Source organism: Oryctolagus cuniculus, chromosome 16 (assembly GCF_051225735.1).
Source record: "Oryctolagus cuniculus isolate XC-2025 breed Fujian yellow rabbit chromosome 16, ASM5122573v1, whole genome shotgun sequence".
Taxonomy (NCBI): Eukaryota; Metazoa; Chordata; class Mammalia; order Lagomorpha; family Leporidae; genus Oryctolagus; species Oryctolagus cuniculus.
Window position 1 is genome coordinate 22103744 of NC_142882.1, and position 18114 is coordinate 22121857.

Consider the following 18114-nt stretch of genomic DNA (forward strand, 5'->3'; position numbering starts at 1 on the left):
CTGGGTCCTCTGATAATCCCAGAAGAAGAAATTCTGAAGGTTGAGTTTCAGTTCTCGATTCTATGAAGTGTCACTAACAGGAAAAATGACCTCAGGAATACTCACACAAACAGTCATGGTCAACACAGTGGAAAACCTAAACTCACAGTTTCCCATCATGATTTGAGCTCCATATTTGCAGTCTTCTTGTTTAGGATAATGCTAATGCCATCACTGACCAGAAAATTTCTGCCCATCTCAATCCTTCCTAAGACATCTTTTTTCATGTTTTTAATGAGTAATGAGTAATTCCTTCATAATGTGAGCATGAGTAATGCCCATCTGCCCAGGGTCCACACAATTCTAGATGACTAGCAATGACAGAATGGAAAATGCAACACAGATGACACTCGAAACCCAGTGAGTCTATAGAAGGGTCATTTTCCCCCCAAAGAAACCTTTTATTTAATGAGTACAAATTTCAAAAGACTAAATTTAGGAATATAGAGATTCTTTCCACCATACCTACCCTCCCACAGCCACTCCTACCCCACCTCCTCCTTCTGACATTCCCAGTCCCATTCTCCATTAAGATTCATTTTCAATTAACTTTATACATAGAAGAACAGCTCCATAATAAGTAAAGATTTCAAAAATTTGCACAAATATACAAAATATAAAAACTTTTTGAGAGCAAGTTTGGTAGTTAATTCTCACAGTACAACTCATTAAGGAAAGAGGTCATACATGGGGAGTAAGTGCACAGTGACTCCTGTTGTTCATTTAACAATTAACACTCTTATGTATGATGCCAGTGATCACCCAAGGCTCTTGACATGAGCTTCCAAGGCCTTTTGAGTCCACAATATCTGTTAGTATTTAGGCAGGGCCATAAGCAAAGTGGAAGTTCTCTCCTCCCTTTAGAGAAGAGTACCTCCTTCAATGATGGCCCCTTCTTTCCACCAGGGTGTCACTCACAGAGATCCTTCAAGCACAACATATTTTTGGACAGGAAGAGTAAGACAGTGAGAGAGAGAGAGAGAGAGAGAGAGAGAGAGAGAAAGGTCTTCCTTCCATTGGTTCACCCCCCAAATGGCCACTAAGGCTGGCACACTGCGCTGACCCAAGCCAGGAGCCAGGTGCTTCCTCCTGGTCTCCCATGCAGGTGCAGGGCCCAAGCACTTGGGCCATCCTCCACTGCCTTCCCAGGCCACAGCAGAGAGCTGGGCTGGAAGAGGAACAACTGGGACTAGTACCCGGCACCCCAACCAGGACTATAACCTGAGGTGCCGGCACCACAGGTGGAGGATTAGCCTAGTGAACCACGGCACCAGCCAGAACATATTTTTGTAGCAGTGTCTTGGCTTTCCATGCCTGAAATGCTCTCATGGGCTTTTTAGCCAGACCAGGAAGACTTGAAGTCTGATTCTGAGGTCATAGTGATACTTAAGGTGATTGTCATTCTTTGAGCCTGCTATGCAGACTGCTTTTCCCTTGTTGGAACATTGTCTCCTTTTTAGTTGTATTTGTTATTATTACCAGACACTTTATTTATATGATCCCTTTAACACTTAATCCTATCTATACAATCAATTTAACACTTAAGGTAATCACTGTAACACTTAAGATGGCATTATTACCATCCAGCTTAATGGGATTTGGATTACCATCACAAGTTTTTAGCTGTACCTATAAGGGCAATTTTTAAGTTGATCATTTTTTATGGCCCACGGTTGATGTTGTAAACATCCAGATGCCCTGTGACAAAGAAAGGTGCTCACCCCAGGTATCAGGTGATAAAACAAAATATTTAACCCTACAGTCTAAAGATAGAGGAAAATATAAGAAAATAAAGTTAGTCATCCAGGTCAGAGGGTGATAGTTTCAATGGAGAAAAAAGAACAGATTTGGATCCTTCATCTGGATAAGAACACCCTTTCTCCACAGTGTCCATGTACATATGACAGTGGAATACATTGACATCACAATGCTACTTATGATTGACAACTTGGCTGCCTTTATTGAAGGTCATTTATAATTCTTGCCCATAAAACAATCTACATTTCCAAGCTTCTCTTTCCTTGACACCTGTACTGGGAGGTACGAGCATGATGAGCTACCCTGGAGGAACAGAGACTCAGGTTGTGTCAGTGACCCAGTCTGGCACTGTGGTTCCCATGCCGGTTCCAGGAGCAGGATTGTGGGAGGGAAGGAACCCAGTGACCACCCACACAACACACTGGTGCTGGAGTCTGTGGTGTCTGCAGGAGGCCTGTAGGGTTGGATGCAGGCAGGGAAGGGGGGACAAAGAAGAGCAAACTACAGTCTGATGATTTGTTCTATTCTGAAGTTGCAGAAATGGCTTCAGATACCCAGTGTAGGTGCCCACAGGAACGGAATAGGGTCTTTAAGCCTTTCACTGTAATGTTAATTTAAAATACTTTATATCAAAAATAAGCTAATAACTGGGTTTGCTATGTGCAACTTGACAAGGAATTACTCCTAAGCAAAACACATGTTGCACCATGAGACATGTGGCTATTTCAATTTCTTCATACTTAATTGCATAAGGAGCAGATGCATTGCAAAAAGAAAAATACAGTGTAACTCAAAGTTGTTTAATACATAAACTAACTCCTCTTTCAGAAAGAAAATACATTGAGATACTAGAGATAACACTAAGTACAACAGGTCAATCACTGATAATGGTCACGAAAGTTGTAATTAAAAAAACCACAGTGGACATACTAACCAAGTTCTGCTCCTTCAATCTGATCAAAGAATCCCATTGCCTGGCTCTGAGGCTTGGAACCCTGCCATCCTAGACTCTTCTTCAGGCCCAATGCCATGAGTTCTTCTATGGCTCATGGACTGAGAGTCTATTCAGAGCCCTCTTAGTGTCTGTGTTCCTCAGGCTATAGATGAAGGGATTCAGCATGGGGGTGACCACTGTGTACATCATGGAGGGTGCTGCAGTGGAGTCTGAGCTGGGGGCTGCACCAGCATGAGGTACACACCTATGCTCATGCCATAAAATAAGGAGACAACAGAGAGGAGAGAGGCACAATTGGAAAACGCCTAATGCTTCCCTTGAGCTGATGAGATTGCATGAATAGAAGAAAGAATCTTAGAACAGGAATAAAGAATCCCAGCCAGGGGACCCCAACCGAGCAGCACTACAGTAGAAAATACCAATATGTCATTAGGAAAGGTGTCTGAACAGGCACTGTGGATTACCTGGTTAAGTTCACAGAATAACTGGGGGATTCCCGGGTGAGTGCAGAAGGACAGCAGAGGAACCAGTAGGTTGTGTGACAGAGCATAGAGGGCATTGATGACCCAGGACACCAGGACCAGCTGCACACAAAGCTGGTGGTTCATGGAGACTGTGTAGTGCAGGGGGTGACAGATGGCCACAAACCTGACATAGGCCATCATGGCCAGGAAAAAGTCATCCAGCCCTGCAAAAAGCAGGAAAAAGAACATCTGGGTGAGGCAGCCTGTATAGCTGATGGCTTTGTTCTGCGTCTGGATGTTCACCAGCATCTTGGGGACGGTGGTGGAGGTGAAGCAGACGTCCACCAAGGACAGGTTGGAGAGGAAGAAGTACATGGGCGTGTGGAGGTGGGGGTCTGAGAGGATGGCCAGGATGATGAGCAGGTTCCCAGCCACAGTAACCAGGTACATGAAGAGGAAGAGCCCAAATATGAGGGGCTGCAGTGCTGGGTCCTCTGAGAATCCCAGGAGAAGGAATTCTGAAGCTTGGATTTCATTTCTCCATTATATGAGGTGTCACTACCAATAAAAAGAAAAATAACATGTGGATAGTCACACAAAGAGACACTAGCAGTAGAGTGGGAATCCAAAATCCATGTTTTCCAATTAAAAATTTAGCACCTGTATTTGTGGATGGAACTGTTCCACTTCAGGAAGTTCCCAGTGCCATCTCTGAACAAGAATTCCTGCCGCATCCTCAGTCCTTCCCCAAGACATCAAATATTGTCAGTTTTGGTGAGAAATCCTGTCGTCCTTTGAAAATTATCAAATCAAGTCTTCCCACAGCCAAGAGAAGTCTCAGCGATTAGCATGCAGGCATTGGTATAAAAAGTTGAAAATCATGCAGAGATATATATTGTAGAAACTGTGCAAAACTCCTTGTATTTGAAAAACATGATGTGAATGGAAGGGGAGAGGGAGTGGGAAAGGGGAGGATTGCGGGTGGGAGGGATGTTATCGGGGGGAAGCCATTGTAATCCATAAGCTGTACTTTGGAAATTTATATTCATTAAATAAAAGTTTTAAAAAAGCTGACTTGCCCCAAATGGTAGAGTTAGAAACATACCAGGGGACTCCAATTTAATCCCATCAAGGTGGCATGTACCAATGCCATCTCACTAGTCCAAGTGATCAATTTCAGTTCACAATTGATCATAATGAAAGGACTAAGAGTCAAAGGGAGCACATAAACAAGTCTAGTACCTGCTAATACTAACCGATAGAATAAATAAAGGGGAGAGCGATCCAACATGGGAAGCGAGATACTCAGCAGACTCATAGAATGGCGGATGCCCTAAACAGCACTCTGGCCTCAGAATCAGCCCTAAAGGCATTCGGATCTGGCTGAAAAGCCCATGAGAGTATTTCAGGCATGGAAAGCCAAGACACTCTGGCAAAAAAAAAAAAAAAAAAAAAAAAAACACCTAAATGAAAGATCTCTGTGAGATCCCAGTGGAAAAAACAGGCCTTCAAAGAAGGAGGTACCTTTCTCTGAAGGGAGGAGAGAACCTCCACTTTGACTATGACCTTGTCTAAACAAGATAAGAGTCGGAGAACTCAAGGGGCTTCCATAGCCTTGGCAGCTCATGACTGGAGCATAGGGAGATTACTGATGCCATAAACAGGAGTGTCAATTGGTAAAGTCAACAACAGGAGTCACTGTGCACTTACTCCTCATGTAGGATCTCTGTCCTTAATGTGCTGTGCATTGAGACTTAATGCTATAACGAGTACTCAAACAGTATATTTCACTTTGTGTTTCTATGTGGGTGCAAACTGTTGAAATCTTTACTTAATGCATACTAAACTGATCTTCTGTAAAAAAAAAAAGAAGAAGAAGAAGAAGAAATTATCAATTCCCAACTTGACTCTCACTGGGATTAAACATGACAATAGATCTCATCTGATTTCATCATCATTTAAAAGAAAATCATCTATTATTTTTCACTTTATGTTTCTGTGTGGGAGCAAACTGTTGAAATCTTTACTTAATGTATACTAAGCTGATCTTCTGTATATTAAGAGAATCGAAAATGAATCTTGATGTGAATGGAAGGGGAGAGGGAGTGGGAAAGGGGAGGGTTGCGGGTGGGAGGGACGTTATGGGGGGGCAGCCATTGTAGTCCATAAGCCGTACTTTGGAAATTTATATTCATTAAATAAAAGTTAAAAAAAAAGAAAAAGTCTGGCAAAATATTTTGTTTAATAAAGCAAAGAGAAACAGTTTAAAAAAAAAAAACAGTACACATACAAAAGGAAAACCGTACCCAAAAATCCAAATCTACAATCCTCTCATGTTCACAATAATTAAACTTGATTTTTTTTATTTTTTGAGATTTAATTATATTTGTAGCTGTTTTGTTTTAACCATGGTTGACAGATCATTATTATGTTTATATGAGGCAGAATTCAGCATTGCAAAATGGCCACATTTGAGTAATAAGCATTCCCACTGCCTTACATTCTGATTATTTCTGTGTGGGGAGAACATGCCAAAACTTCTCTTCTAGCTATTCTGAGCCAAAAAATGCAATATTGTTAATGATTCCCACTCTACTGGGCAATAATTTATGCTCTATTTAAATAAACATGGAGGATATATTTGAGAAAGGAGATGGAGAGAGAGAGAAAAAAAGCGAGGGAGAAAGAGAGAGAGAGAGAATGAAATGGACATGAGGAAAGCCAATATCTGAGAGCACCAGCTGTTCACTGAAGGACTGTGAGGTCAAAAGTCCCCCCTGTGTTTTAATTGTATCTATGGAAAAATAATAAAACTAAATAATAAAATGAAATAAAACAGCAAACAAAAGCCAAGACACAACATTTTTTTAAGTTTCAACACTTAAGAATAACTGTGCATTGATTACAGTATTCAATCAAAAGTATTAAGTAGAACAAACAAAAAAATACTAAGAGGGATAACGTATTAAGTTGTTCATCAACAGCCAGGGCAAGGGCTGATCAAGTCACCGTTTCTCATAGTGTTCATTTCTCTTTAACAGGTTTCCTTTTTGGTGCTCAGTTAGTCATCACCGATCAGGGAGAACGTATGATATTTGTCCCTTTGGGACTGGCTTATTTCACTCAGCATAATGTTTTCCAACTTCCTAACAGGGATCACTTTTCAGTTAAAATTTAAACACCTAAGAATAATTGTGTGTTAATTACAGAGTTAAACCAATAGTACTAGAACAAAAGAAAATACTAAAATGGATAAAGTATTACATTGTACATCGACAGTCAGGACAAGGGCTGATCAAGTCACTGTTTCTCATAGTGTCCATTTCACTTCAACAGGTTTCCGCTTTGGTACTCAGTTAGTTGTCGCCGATCAGGGAGAACATATGATATTTGTCCCTTTGGGACTGGCTTAATTCACTCAGCATGATGTTTTCCAGATTCCTCCATCTTGTTGCAAATGACCGGGTTTAATTGTTTTTGACTGCTGTATAGTATTCTAAAGAGTACATGTCCCATAATTTCTTTATCAAGTCTACTGTTGATGGGCATTTGGGTTGGTTCCAGGTCTTAGCTATTGTGAATTGAGCTGCAATAAACATTAATGTGCAGACAGCTTTTTTGTTTGCCAATTTCATTTCCTTTGGGTAAATTCCAAGGAGTGGGATGGCTGGGTTGAATGGTAGGTTTATATTCAGGTTTCTGAGGAATCTCCAGACTGACTTACATAGTGGCTTAACCAGTTTGCATTCCCACCAACAGTGGGTTAGTGTCCCTTTTCCCCACATCCTCCTCAGCATCTATTGTTGGTAGATTTCTGAATGTGAGCCATTCTAACCTTTCACCTTACACAAAAATTCACTCAACATGGATTAAAGATTTAAATCTATGACCTGACACCATCAAGTTATTAAAGAGCATTGGAGAAACCCTTCAAGATATAGGTACCAGCAAAGACTTCTTGGAAAAGACCCCAGAAGCACAGGAAGTCAAAGCCAAAATGAGCATTTGGGATTGCATCAAATTGAGAAGTTTCCGTACTGCAAAAGAAACAGTCAGGAGAGTGAAGAGACAACCGACAGAATGGGAACAAATATTTGCAAACTATGCAACAGATAAAGGGTTGATAACCAGAATCTACAAAGAAATCAAGAAACTCCACAACAACAAAACCAACAACCCACTTAAGAGATGGGCCAAGGACCTCAATAGACATTTTTCAAAAGAGGAAATCCAAATGGCCAACAGACACATGAAAAAATGTTCAAGATCACTATCAATCAAGACACAACATTTTAAAAATTAAAATTGAAATGTATAACAACATGATGACATCAGTACTGGTCACTATTAACTTTTGAAACACTGGGTAATAAGTGGAGCCAAATTAAATGAAATGAAGAAGCAGTGCTGTGTGTTTTACAAGAGACAGATGGATTCCAGTTTCCTTTAGAAAGGGAAGGCAATCTAAAGACACATATTGAACAGTAGGACATTCCAGATAGCAGAGGAAGTGATATGACTTTTAGTAAATGATGCAATGGCAAAGGCAAAGGATAATCACAAAGGATATTGAGTTATCAGAACAATTTGATGTGCAAGAAGTTGGAAATATATGTAGAGGTGACTTATTCACACTAAGGTTGCAGAATTACTTTTGAGATTTAAGACAGGATGTGGACCTAGGGTGAGTTACTAATTTTGACAATAGAAAATTACAAACTTTCACATGTTCCCCTACATACATCCAGCCCCCCATTGTTAACATCTCACATTACTATGATATATTTATCACAATCTAAAAATCTCACCTGACTTGCCCTGTTTTTGTAATCTAATCTCCCTTTATCCACCGAATCTCTCCCATCCTCTAGTAACAAATGTTCAAGGTTATTTTTCAAGACATTTATTAATTTATTTGAAAGAGAGAGAGAGACAGAGACACAGAGAGAGAGAGAGAGAGAGAGATTCTATCCACTAGTTCACCCCTAAATGGTTGCACCATGCGGCAATGGGCTTGGCAGAAGACAGGAGTCAGGAGCTTCCTCCAGGCCTTCCAGGTGCCCAAGCTTTTGGAAAATCCCTCCCTGATTTCCTAAGCACATTAGCAGGAAGCTGGAACAGAAGGGCAGGATCAGGACTTGAACTGGCACCCTTATGGGATACTGGTGCTGCAGGTGATGGCTTGAACAGCTGCATTACAATTCCAGCCCCTAGGTTCTTATTGAGTTTTTCTTCAACTCTCCAAAATGAGAGAAAGCATGTCCTTTTTTTACATTTCATAACTACAACTTTAGCAATGTAGTGATTTGCCTGATCATACCTGCCCTCCCACCCCTCTTCCTTCTCCCTCTCCCATACCCAGTCCCATTCTCCACTAAGGTCTATTTTCAGTTAGCTTTATACCCAGAAGACCAACTCTATACTAAGTAAAGAGTTCCACCATATGCATGGAAAAAAAAACAAACATAAAAAACTCTGTTCCTCAACAGTTGAGACAAGGACTGTTCAAAGTCATTGCATCTTGAAGTTAATTTCACTTTTTTTTGTAAAGAAACTTAATTAACTTAAAGGAGCACCCGAGAATGATCCATCTTTCTAAAATATTTATTTATTTGAAAGTCAGAGTTACTCAGAGAGAGAGGGAGAAGCAGAGAGAGAGAGAGAGAGAGAGAGAGAGAGAGAGTTTTCCATCCATGGGTTCACTCCCCAGTTGGCCGCAATGGCTGGAACCACACCCATCTGAAGCCAGGATGCAGGGGCTTCTTTCAAGTTTCCCACATGGGTGCAGGGGCCCCAGAACTTGGGCCATCTTCTACAGCTTTCCCAGGCCATAGCAGGGCACTGGATTGGAAGTGGAGTGGCTGGGTCTCAAACTGGCGCCCATATGGGATGCCAGCACTGCAGGTGGTGGCTTTATCCGCTATGCCACAGTGCCTGCCCCTAGAAAGATACATCTTTTGTGAGCGCTTACACATAATTACAATACAACTCTTTGAGGACAGAGGTCCTGCATGGGAAGTTGGTCCACAGTGTCTCCTGTTGTCCATTTAACAATTAACACTCTTGTGTATGACGTCAGAGATCACCCAAGGCTCTTGACATGAGCTGCCATGGCTATGAAAGCCTTTTAAATGCAAAACTCCATCAGTATTTAGGCAGGGCCATAAGCAAAGTGGAAGTTCTCTCCTCCCTTCAGAGAAAAGTTCCTCCTTCTTTGATGACAACTTTGAGAAAGCATGTCTTGTGTGTTTGGCTTATTTCACTCAACTCTCGGTCATATTCAACAACAAAATCCTGTCATTTGCTTCAAAATGGTTGCAACTATAAGAAATTATGAACTTCTTAATTATTACAAATGCCTTACAATTTTCAAGATTTATTTATAAGAGAGGACACAATTAGATCTGCTGCTTCACCCCACTGATGCCCTCAGTGGCTGAGGCTGTGTGAAGACCAAAGCCAGAACCCCATGGAGGAGGCTGAACTCCATTACCTGGGCTATCACTGCTGCCCCCTAGTGTCTACATCATGAGGAAGCTGGAGTCAGCAGTGAAAGCCTGGACTCCAATCCAAGCGTTCCAATATGAGATGTTGGCATCTGAACTGGGATCTTAACCACTAGGAAACCCCTTGCCCCAACATTTTTAGTTTAATTGAAACAGAGTAAATGTATATATTTGGTTTGGCACAGTGTGGCATTTCTTTTTTTTTTTTTTTTTTTTTTTTTTTTGACATGCAGAGTGGACAGTGAGAGAGAGAGAGAGACAGAGAGAAAGGTCTTCCTTTTGCCGTTGGTTCACCCTCCAACGGCCGCTGCGCTGCGCTGCGGCCGGTGCACTGCGCTGATCCAATGGCAGGAGCAAGGTACTTATCCTGGTCTCCCATGGGGTACAGGGCCCAAGTACTTGGGCCATCCTCCACTGCACTCCCTGGCCACAGAAGAGAGTTGGCCTGGAAGAGGGGCAACCAGGACAGAATCCGGCGCCCCGACCAGGACTAGAACCTGGTGTGCCAGCACCGCAAGGCAGAGGATTAGCCTAGTGAGCCGTGGCGCCGGCCAACAGTGTGGCATTTCAATACTCATACCCAGCATGCAAGACTCTGGCAAGGGGAATGGCATATGTACTATGTCAAACAGTTGTCATTTTTTGTGTGTGTTAGGATTATTCAACATGCTCTCACTTCTACTAAACCCTCATACGCAGTTGTCGATGTACATCCTGGTCTCTTAAGGGACTGTAGATCAAGGATGTGATCTCTCCTTGATGTCAAGTGTAGGTAATTCCAGGACTGCACCAGCAAGAATGTCTTTGTATGAAATTCTGAAGAAGTGTGCCCCAGGTGACATCAAAAACTGCATATCTAAAAAGTAAGCAAAATAAATGCTCCCTCAAAACACCATTATATTGTTCTTTAAATTGAGTGTGGTGTGAATGTGTTAGCTTCCATGGCAGATGGTGTACTGGGGGTAGATTTAAGTTACTGATCAATGAAAAGATGATTCTAGATTATCCAGGAGGGACTGGTGGGATCACAGTGGTTCTCTAGACCTGGAAGAGGAAGGTACAGACTTGGACTTGGGGAGAGACTGGTGGGTGCTGCCCTACTGGCCTCAAAGATGGGCTGAAAACCTAGGACTGCAATTAGTCACCAGGAGCTGGAATAGGAGAGGAAATGGGTTTCACTGTGGAACCCCCAGAAGCAATGAAGGCCATTACTCTATTATTTTGGCCCAAGGAGAATCCATCCCATGCTTCTGAGCCCTGTACTTTTAAGAGCACCAATTTGTTTGCCTTAAATCACGAGTAGGGTTATTTGTTTTGACAGAGATGCTAACGTGATATACACATGGACATTATAAGGAAATATCTTAATGTATGTACCATAAAGATGTGAATTTAGCTCAGTCATGAAGGTTCCAGTTAACACACAGGCATTGACACAGGTGTGAGAATTTCATGGCAAATGGCACAGGTCTCACCCAGGCCAGAGGAACAGGTTGCACACTGATACTGAAAAAGTCAGGGAGATAGATAGATAAAGTTCATGAGCTGGAGGCCGCACCTAACCCACTCCCATGTAATCCCCTCCTCTTACCTGGGACCTGGCGGCAGTGCTATGTAACCACTCCCCTTTTCTTTTTTTATAGAAAAGTTTTATTTAATAAATATAAATTTCAAAAGTACAACTATAGATTATAGCAGTTCTTCCCCCCATGACCACCCTCCCACCTGCAAACCACCCATCTCATACTCCCTGTCCTATCCCATTATTCATTAAGATTCATTTTTAATTATCTTTATATACAGAAGATCAACTCTATACTAAGTAAAGATTTCAACAGTTTGCACTCACACAGACAGAAACAGACCAGTTTTACAGTTAATTCTCATAGTGTACCACATTAAGGACAGAGGTCCACCATGGGGAGCAATTGCACAGTGACTCCTGTTGTTGATTTAACAATTGACACTCTTGTTTATAAAGTCAGTAATCACCCAAGGCTCTTGTCATGAGCTGCCACAGCTATGGAATCCTCTTTAGTTCACAAACTCTGATCTTATTTAGACCAGGCCATAGTCAAAGTGGAAGTTCTCTCCTCCTTTCAGAGAAAGGTACCTCCTTCTTTGATGGCCCTTTCTTTCTACCAGGATCTCACTCACAGAGCTCTTTCACTTAGGTCATTTTTGCCACAGTGTCTTGGCTTTTGATGCCCGAACCACTCCCCTTTTCAAAGGTCATAAGAAGCCTGGTGGAGGGCAGGGGACTCTCATACCAGGGAAAGACTGGTTTGGAAGTCTCTCTCCACACTTCCTGGTCCACTCTCCCTCAATAAGCCCCTCATGTTCCTATGCCTTCTTCTCACTCCACAAATGAAACTTATCACATTGCATGCACATCATTCTTGTGCCTGTACTTAGAATTCTTCTCTCAATAAAAGACAGGCATCTGGACTAAAGATTCAGGCCTAACCTGGCCCACAACAATCCCAGGACAGAAAGGCTGAGAGAAAACCACTATTGCTACACATAGAATCATGGATGAGCCTCAGAGTGATGACACAGACTCTCACAGTCAAGTGCAGAATCAGGAGGAGCTGACCTTCATAGCAACTCCCCATAGCCCTGTTCTGCTCCATAAAGAGTTGTTTTATTAAACGACTTTATTTCAGGATGGTTTATTTTCAAGAAAGCCTAATGTATACAATAACCCAAGGGGATGGAACAGAAAGAGATGGCAATCATCTGATGCATCTTGTTTTTGGCATTGGTTCACGTATTGGGAGACAACATTGACATGTAATTTGCTGTTCAAGTTCACTTCATGTCTGGTGTTTCCCAAGTCAGCATGTTGAAGCTGCCCTTTAGGGAGTCAGGAGCATTGACAGGGCATGTGCCTTTGAACAAGAAGATATGTGACCCTGATGCAGGTGACCAGATGGCAGTTCAAGGTCTCTGAGAGTCCTCACTGGAGAGATTCCTGGGAATGAAGGAGAAATGGAGTGGAGTGGATGGTGTTGATGTCCATTCACACCATTCCCTTGGATGTTCCTACTGCAGAAAAAGGAGCGATACTTCCTTTAGTGCAGGCAAGGCATCAAATCAATGAAGCAACACATAACAATCAGCCAAGCCTTCACCCAACAATCAGACCCCCTTCACCTTGTTGATGACGACACCCCCTCACACCCCAATCTGCACCCGACAATAAAATGTCATTGCCTCATGATAATGCCTATGAATGAAAACCTTGCTTCCTTTATTGAAGGTTGTCTCTAACTCTCACCCATGTCAAAGGAATCTATATTGCCATTTGTTTTTCCATGGAGATTCTACCCAGATATAAGAGAGTGGTGAGATACAGTAGAGTAGTAGAGACTCAGTTTATACGGTTCACTAGTATTATCATCTGCATGGTCCAGAGGAGGTGCTTGGGGAAGTATATTTGCAGGAATAGCAGGGACAAAAAAGTAAATTTTGTTCTGAGGATTCATTCTATTTTTAAAAAATGGGGGGCTGGCGCTGTGGCATAGTAGGCTAAGCCTCTGCTTGCTGTGCTGGCATCCCATATGTGTGCTGGTTTGTGTCCTGGCTGCTCCACTTCCAATCCAGCTCTCTGATATCGCCTGGGAGAGCAGTGAAAGATGGTCCTAAATGAAAGATCTCTGTGAGTGAGATCCCAGTGGAAAGAACAGGTCTTCAAAGAAGGAGGTACCTTTCTCTGAAGGGAGGAGAGAACTTCCACTTTGACTATGACCTTGTCTAAATATGATCAGAGTCAGTGAACTCAGGAGGCTTCCATAGCCTTGGAAACTCGTGACTGGAGAATAGGGAGATTACTGATGCCATAAACAAGAGTGCCAATTTGTAAAGTCAACAACAGGAGTCACTGTGCACTTATTCCTCATGTAGGATCTCTGTCCTTAGTGTGCTGTACATTGAGATTTAATGCTATAACGAGTACTCAAACAGTATATTTCACTTTGTGTTTCTATGGGGGTGCAAACTGTTGAAATCTTTACTTAATGTATACTAAACTGATCTTCTGTATATATAGAAAATTGAAAATGAACCTTGATATGAATGGAAGGGGAGAGAGAGTGGGAAAGGGGAGGGTTGCGGGTGGGAGGGAAGTCATGGTGGGGGGAGCCAATGTAGTCCATAAGCTGTACTTTGGAAATCTATATTCATTAAATAAAAGTTAAAAAAAAGATGGTCCAAGTGCCTGGGCCCCTGCATCCATGTTGTATATCCAGAGAAAGCTCCTGGCTCCTGGCTTCAGATCAGCCCAGCTCCAGCTGCACCAGCTATTTAAGGAGTGAACCAGCAGATAGAAGGCCTTTCTCTTTGTCTCTCCCTCTTTTTGTAACTTTATTTCTTAAACAAATGAAATCCTAAAAAATTATATGAATGGATTTAATTGCCAAGCATAGGTGTTCACATAACTAAGAGCGTTAAGGTGTCCACAGAACTAGAGCATTAAGTATTTTCAATGTAAAATAAAGATATGTTATCTCCAAAAACTATGAAGTTGAAAAGGAGACTATTTAACATTATACATGTTATTTGACAAGAAATAATTGTTAAAAATACATATACATTTTAGCATCAGGCATGTGGAAAAGTTCAATACTTCACACAGTTCATGGGCTAGTGTGGTATAAAAACCATGCATGAATTTCCAAGTTGCTTAGCACAGAAACTAACTCTTCTCTTGCTTCCATGTTTCCATGAAAAGTCTGAAGCTCTTTTGCTTACTTGACAAAGTTGGTAATAAAACTGGGGGAAAGGAAAGTGACATAGGACGTTTTGTTAGATGTCACAGGTAACATAAAGTGTAATGGATGAGTCCTTTTTTACACAACAGTTGACTTAAAAAAGAAAGAAAAGAAAGAAAGACACTGCATTGAATTGAATAAGTATGTTCTACTTCCACATCTGGTTTTTTAAACTTTTATTTAGTAAATATAATTATCCAAAGTACAGTTTATGGATTACAATGGCTTCCCCCCTCCCCATAAATTCCCTCCCACCCACAACCCTCCTATCTCCTGCTCCCTCTCCCATTCCATTCACATCAAGATTCATTTTCTTTTTTTTTTTTTTTGACAGGCAGAGTGGACAGTGAGAGAGAGAGACAGAGAGAAAGGTCTTCCTTTGCCGTTGGTTCACCCTCCAATGGCCGCCACAGCCCGCGGACTGTGGCCAGTGCATCACGCTGACCCAAAGCTAGGAGCCAGGAGCCAGGTGCCTCCTCCTGGTCTCCCATGTGGGTGCAGAGCCCAAGCACTTGGGCCATCCTCCACTGCCCTCCCAGGCCACAGCAGAGAGCTGGCCTGGAAGAGGGGCAACCAGGACAGAATCCGGCACCCCAACCAGGACTAGAACCTGGTGTGCCAGTGCCGCAGGCAGAGGATTAGCCTATTGAGCCGCGGCGCCAGCCAAGATTCATTTTCAATTATCTTTATATACAGAAGATTGATTTAGTATATATTAAGTCAAGATTTCATCAGTTTGCACCCACACAGAAACACAAAGTGTAAAGTACTGTTTTAGTACCAGTTATAGCATTAATTCACATTGGACAACACATTAAGGACAGATCCCACACGAGAAGTAAGTACACAGTGACTCCTGTTGTTGACTTAACAATTTGCCACTCTTGTTTATGGCGTCAGTAATCTCCCTAGGCTCTACTCATGAGTTTCCAAGGCTATGGAAGCCTCTTGAGTTCGCTGACTTCTACTTCCACATCTGGTAAATCTTCTCAGTGTGTGGCTCTGGAGCTCGGGGCCCTGCAGTCATAGACACATCTTCAGCCCCATCTCAATGGACTACTTTATAGTTTCTGGCCAAAGATTCCTTTCAAAGCTCTTTTGATGTCTGTGTTTCTCAGGCTGTAGATGAAGGGGTTCAGCATGGGGGTGACCACCGTGTACATCACAGAGGCTGTGGCACTAGAGGCTGTGCTGGGGGCTGCACCAGCACTGAGGTACACACCTATGCCCGTTCCATAAAATAAGGAGACGACAGAGAGGTGAGAGGCACAGGTGGAGAATGCTTTATGCTTCCCCTGAGCTGAGGGGATTGCACAGATGGAGGAGACGATCTTAGAGTAGGAGTACAGGATCCCAGCCAGGGGACCTCCACCAAGGAGCATTGCTGCAAGAAATAGCAACACATCATTAAGAAGAGTGTCAGAGCAGGCAGTGTGGATCACCTGAATCAGTTCACAGAAGAAGTGGGGGATTTCCAGGTGTACACAGAAGGACAGCTGCAGCACCATTAAGCTGTGTGACAAGGCATGCAGGACACTGATGACCCAGCACACCAGCACCAGCTGCACACAGAGCCTGGGGTTCATGATGACTGTATAGTGCAGGGGGTGACAGATGGCCACAAACCTGTCATAGGCCATCACGGCCAGGAGTAAATCATCCAACCCTACAAAGAGTATGAAGAAGAACATCTGGGTGATGCAGCCTGCATAGTTGATGGCTTGGCTCTGCATCTGGATGTTCACCAGCATCTTGGGGATGGTGGTGGAGGTGAAGCAGATGTCCACCAAGGACAGGTTGGAGAGGAAGAAGTACATGGGTGTGTGGAGCTGGGGGTCTGATAGGATGGCCAGGATGATGAGCAGGTTCCCAGCCACAGTGACCAGGTACATGGAGAGGAAGAGCCCAAATATGAGTGGCTGCAGTGCTGGGTCCTCTGAGAATCCCAGGAGAAGGAATTCTGAAGGTTGAGTTTCATTGCCTGGTTGCATGTGGTACAAGTCACTGAAAGAAAAGAAACAAATAACATGAGAGAGAGAGAGAGAGAGAGAGAGAGAGAGAGAGAGAGAATGAGAGAAATGGAGTGGGCACGAGGGAAACCGAGATTCAACTTACCAGGGGTTCTCTGAGGGGCTTGGAGGAAAAAAAATATCTCTTGTATCTTCAGGACTCTAACCCTGGCTTTATCTCCCTGTTGCTCATGGAAGAAAAGCTGCCACCAGCACTAATTAGGGACCAGTGTCTCCAGATAGTTGAATGTTAATCCCAGGCTGACCAATGAAACAAAAGACACTATGTACAAAATTTAAAATAGAGCAAGTGTGATAACTCAGTGACATTCAAAATCGTCATTAATGCACCATTGAACTGACAGACACTTGGAAAGAGAAAACTCTGTGAGGTCTTTTCAGCTGAGAGGAAGGAGGCTTGGAAGCTATGATTTCATCTTGTGTAGACGTATGTGCCTTCAGGTTGGCTTCTGTAAGATAAAGCAATCTCCTGCAGTGTTACTTACCCCCTGAATAAATAAAATAAATAAATAAATAAAAAGAGAGAGATTTACCACGCATAACCTGAGGGTGTCACCTTTGCACACCCTTAACCAGGAAGAACCAGGCAGAGCTCTCAGGCCGCACCCATCTCAAGCCTCCAAGGCTCCTCCAACAGCAGGCAGTCCACTTAACACGGACACAGTATAAAAAAAAAAAAAAAGAAAAAAAAACGCACAGTGACGCAAGAAGAATTAACTATGCCGAGTAACAAACACAGAAATAGAGGGAGCAAGATCAACGATGACACTATGATGCCTCCAAATAAGCAAAACACCCCAAGCCAAGAGTATGAAGATGATGAGATAGAAGAAATGCAAGATACGGATTTCAAAAAATTTATGATAAGAACATTTAGAAGTTTTCAAAAGCAAATCCTTGAACTACAGAAATCCTTATTGGACAAGATTGAAAATCTCTCTCGTGAAAATGAAATTTTAAGGAAGAGTCAAAATGAAACTCAGAAACTAGTAGAACAGGAAAGTGTAATAGTGAAGAGAAATCAAAATGAAATGAAGAGCTCAATAGATCAAATGACAAACACATTAGAAAGCCTTAAAAACAGAATGGGTGAAGCAGAAGAGAGAATATCGGACTTAGAAGATTAGAGCACAGGAAAACATACAGTCAAACCAAAGAAAAGAAGAGGAAATTAGAAATCTAAAAAATATTGTTGGGAATCTACAGGATACTATTTAAAAAACCAACATTCAAGTTCTAGGAGTTCCTGAAGGCATGGAGAGAGAGAAAGGATTGGAAGGCCTTTTTAGTGAGATACTAGCAGAGAACTTTCCAGGTTTGGAGAAGGACAGAGATATCCTAGTACAGGAAGCTCATAGAACCCCCAATAAACATGACCAAAAGAGATCCTCACCACGACACGTGGTAATTAAACTTACCACAGTGAAACATAAAGAAAAGATCCTAAAATGTGCAAGAGAGAAACGTCAGATTACTCTCAGAGGATCTCCAATCAGACTCACAGCAGACTTCTCATCAGAAACACTACAGGCTAGGAGGGAATGGCGAGACATAGCACAGGTGCTAAGAGAGAAAAATTGCCAGCCCAGA

The 18114-nt window shown here is 42.4% G+C and overlaps 1 protein-coding gene and 1 pseudogene across 1 annotated transcript; both read right to left on the reverse strand.

Annotated features, from left to right (window-relative positions):
- Positions 1-2836: 2836 nt before the first annotated feature.
- On the reverse strand, positions 2837-3759 carry LOC108175965 (olfactory receptor 7A5-like; annotated as a pseudogene).
- Positions 3760-15555: 11796 nt separating this feature from the next.
- LOC100340200 (olfactory receptor 7A17-like) lies at positions 15556-16491 on the reverse strand. The gene has a single exon (XM_002723207.4). The coding sequence runs from the start codon at positions 16483-16485 to the stop codon at positions 15556-15558; it is 930 nt and encodes a 309-aa protein (XP_002723253.3). The 5' UTR covers positions 16486-16491.
- Positions 16492-18114: the final 1623 nt, after the last annotated feature.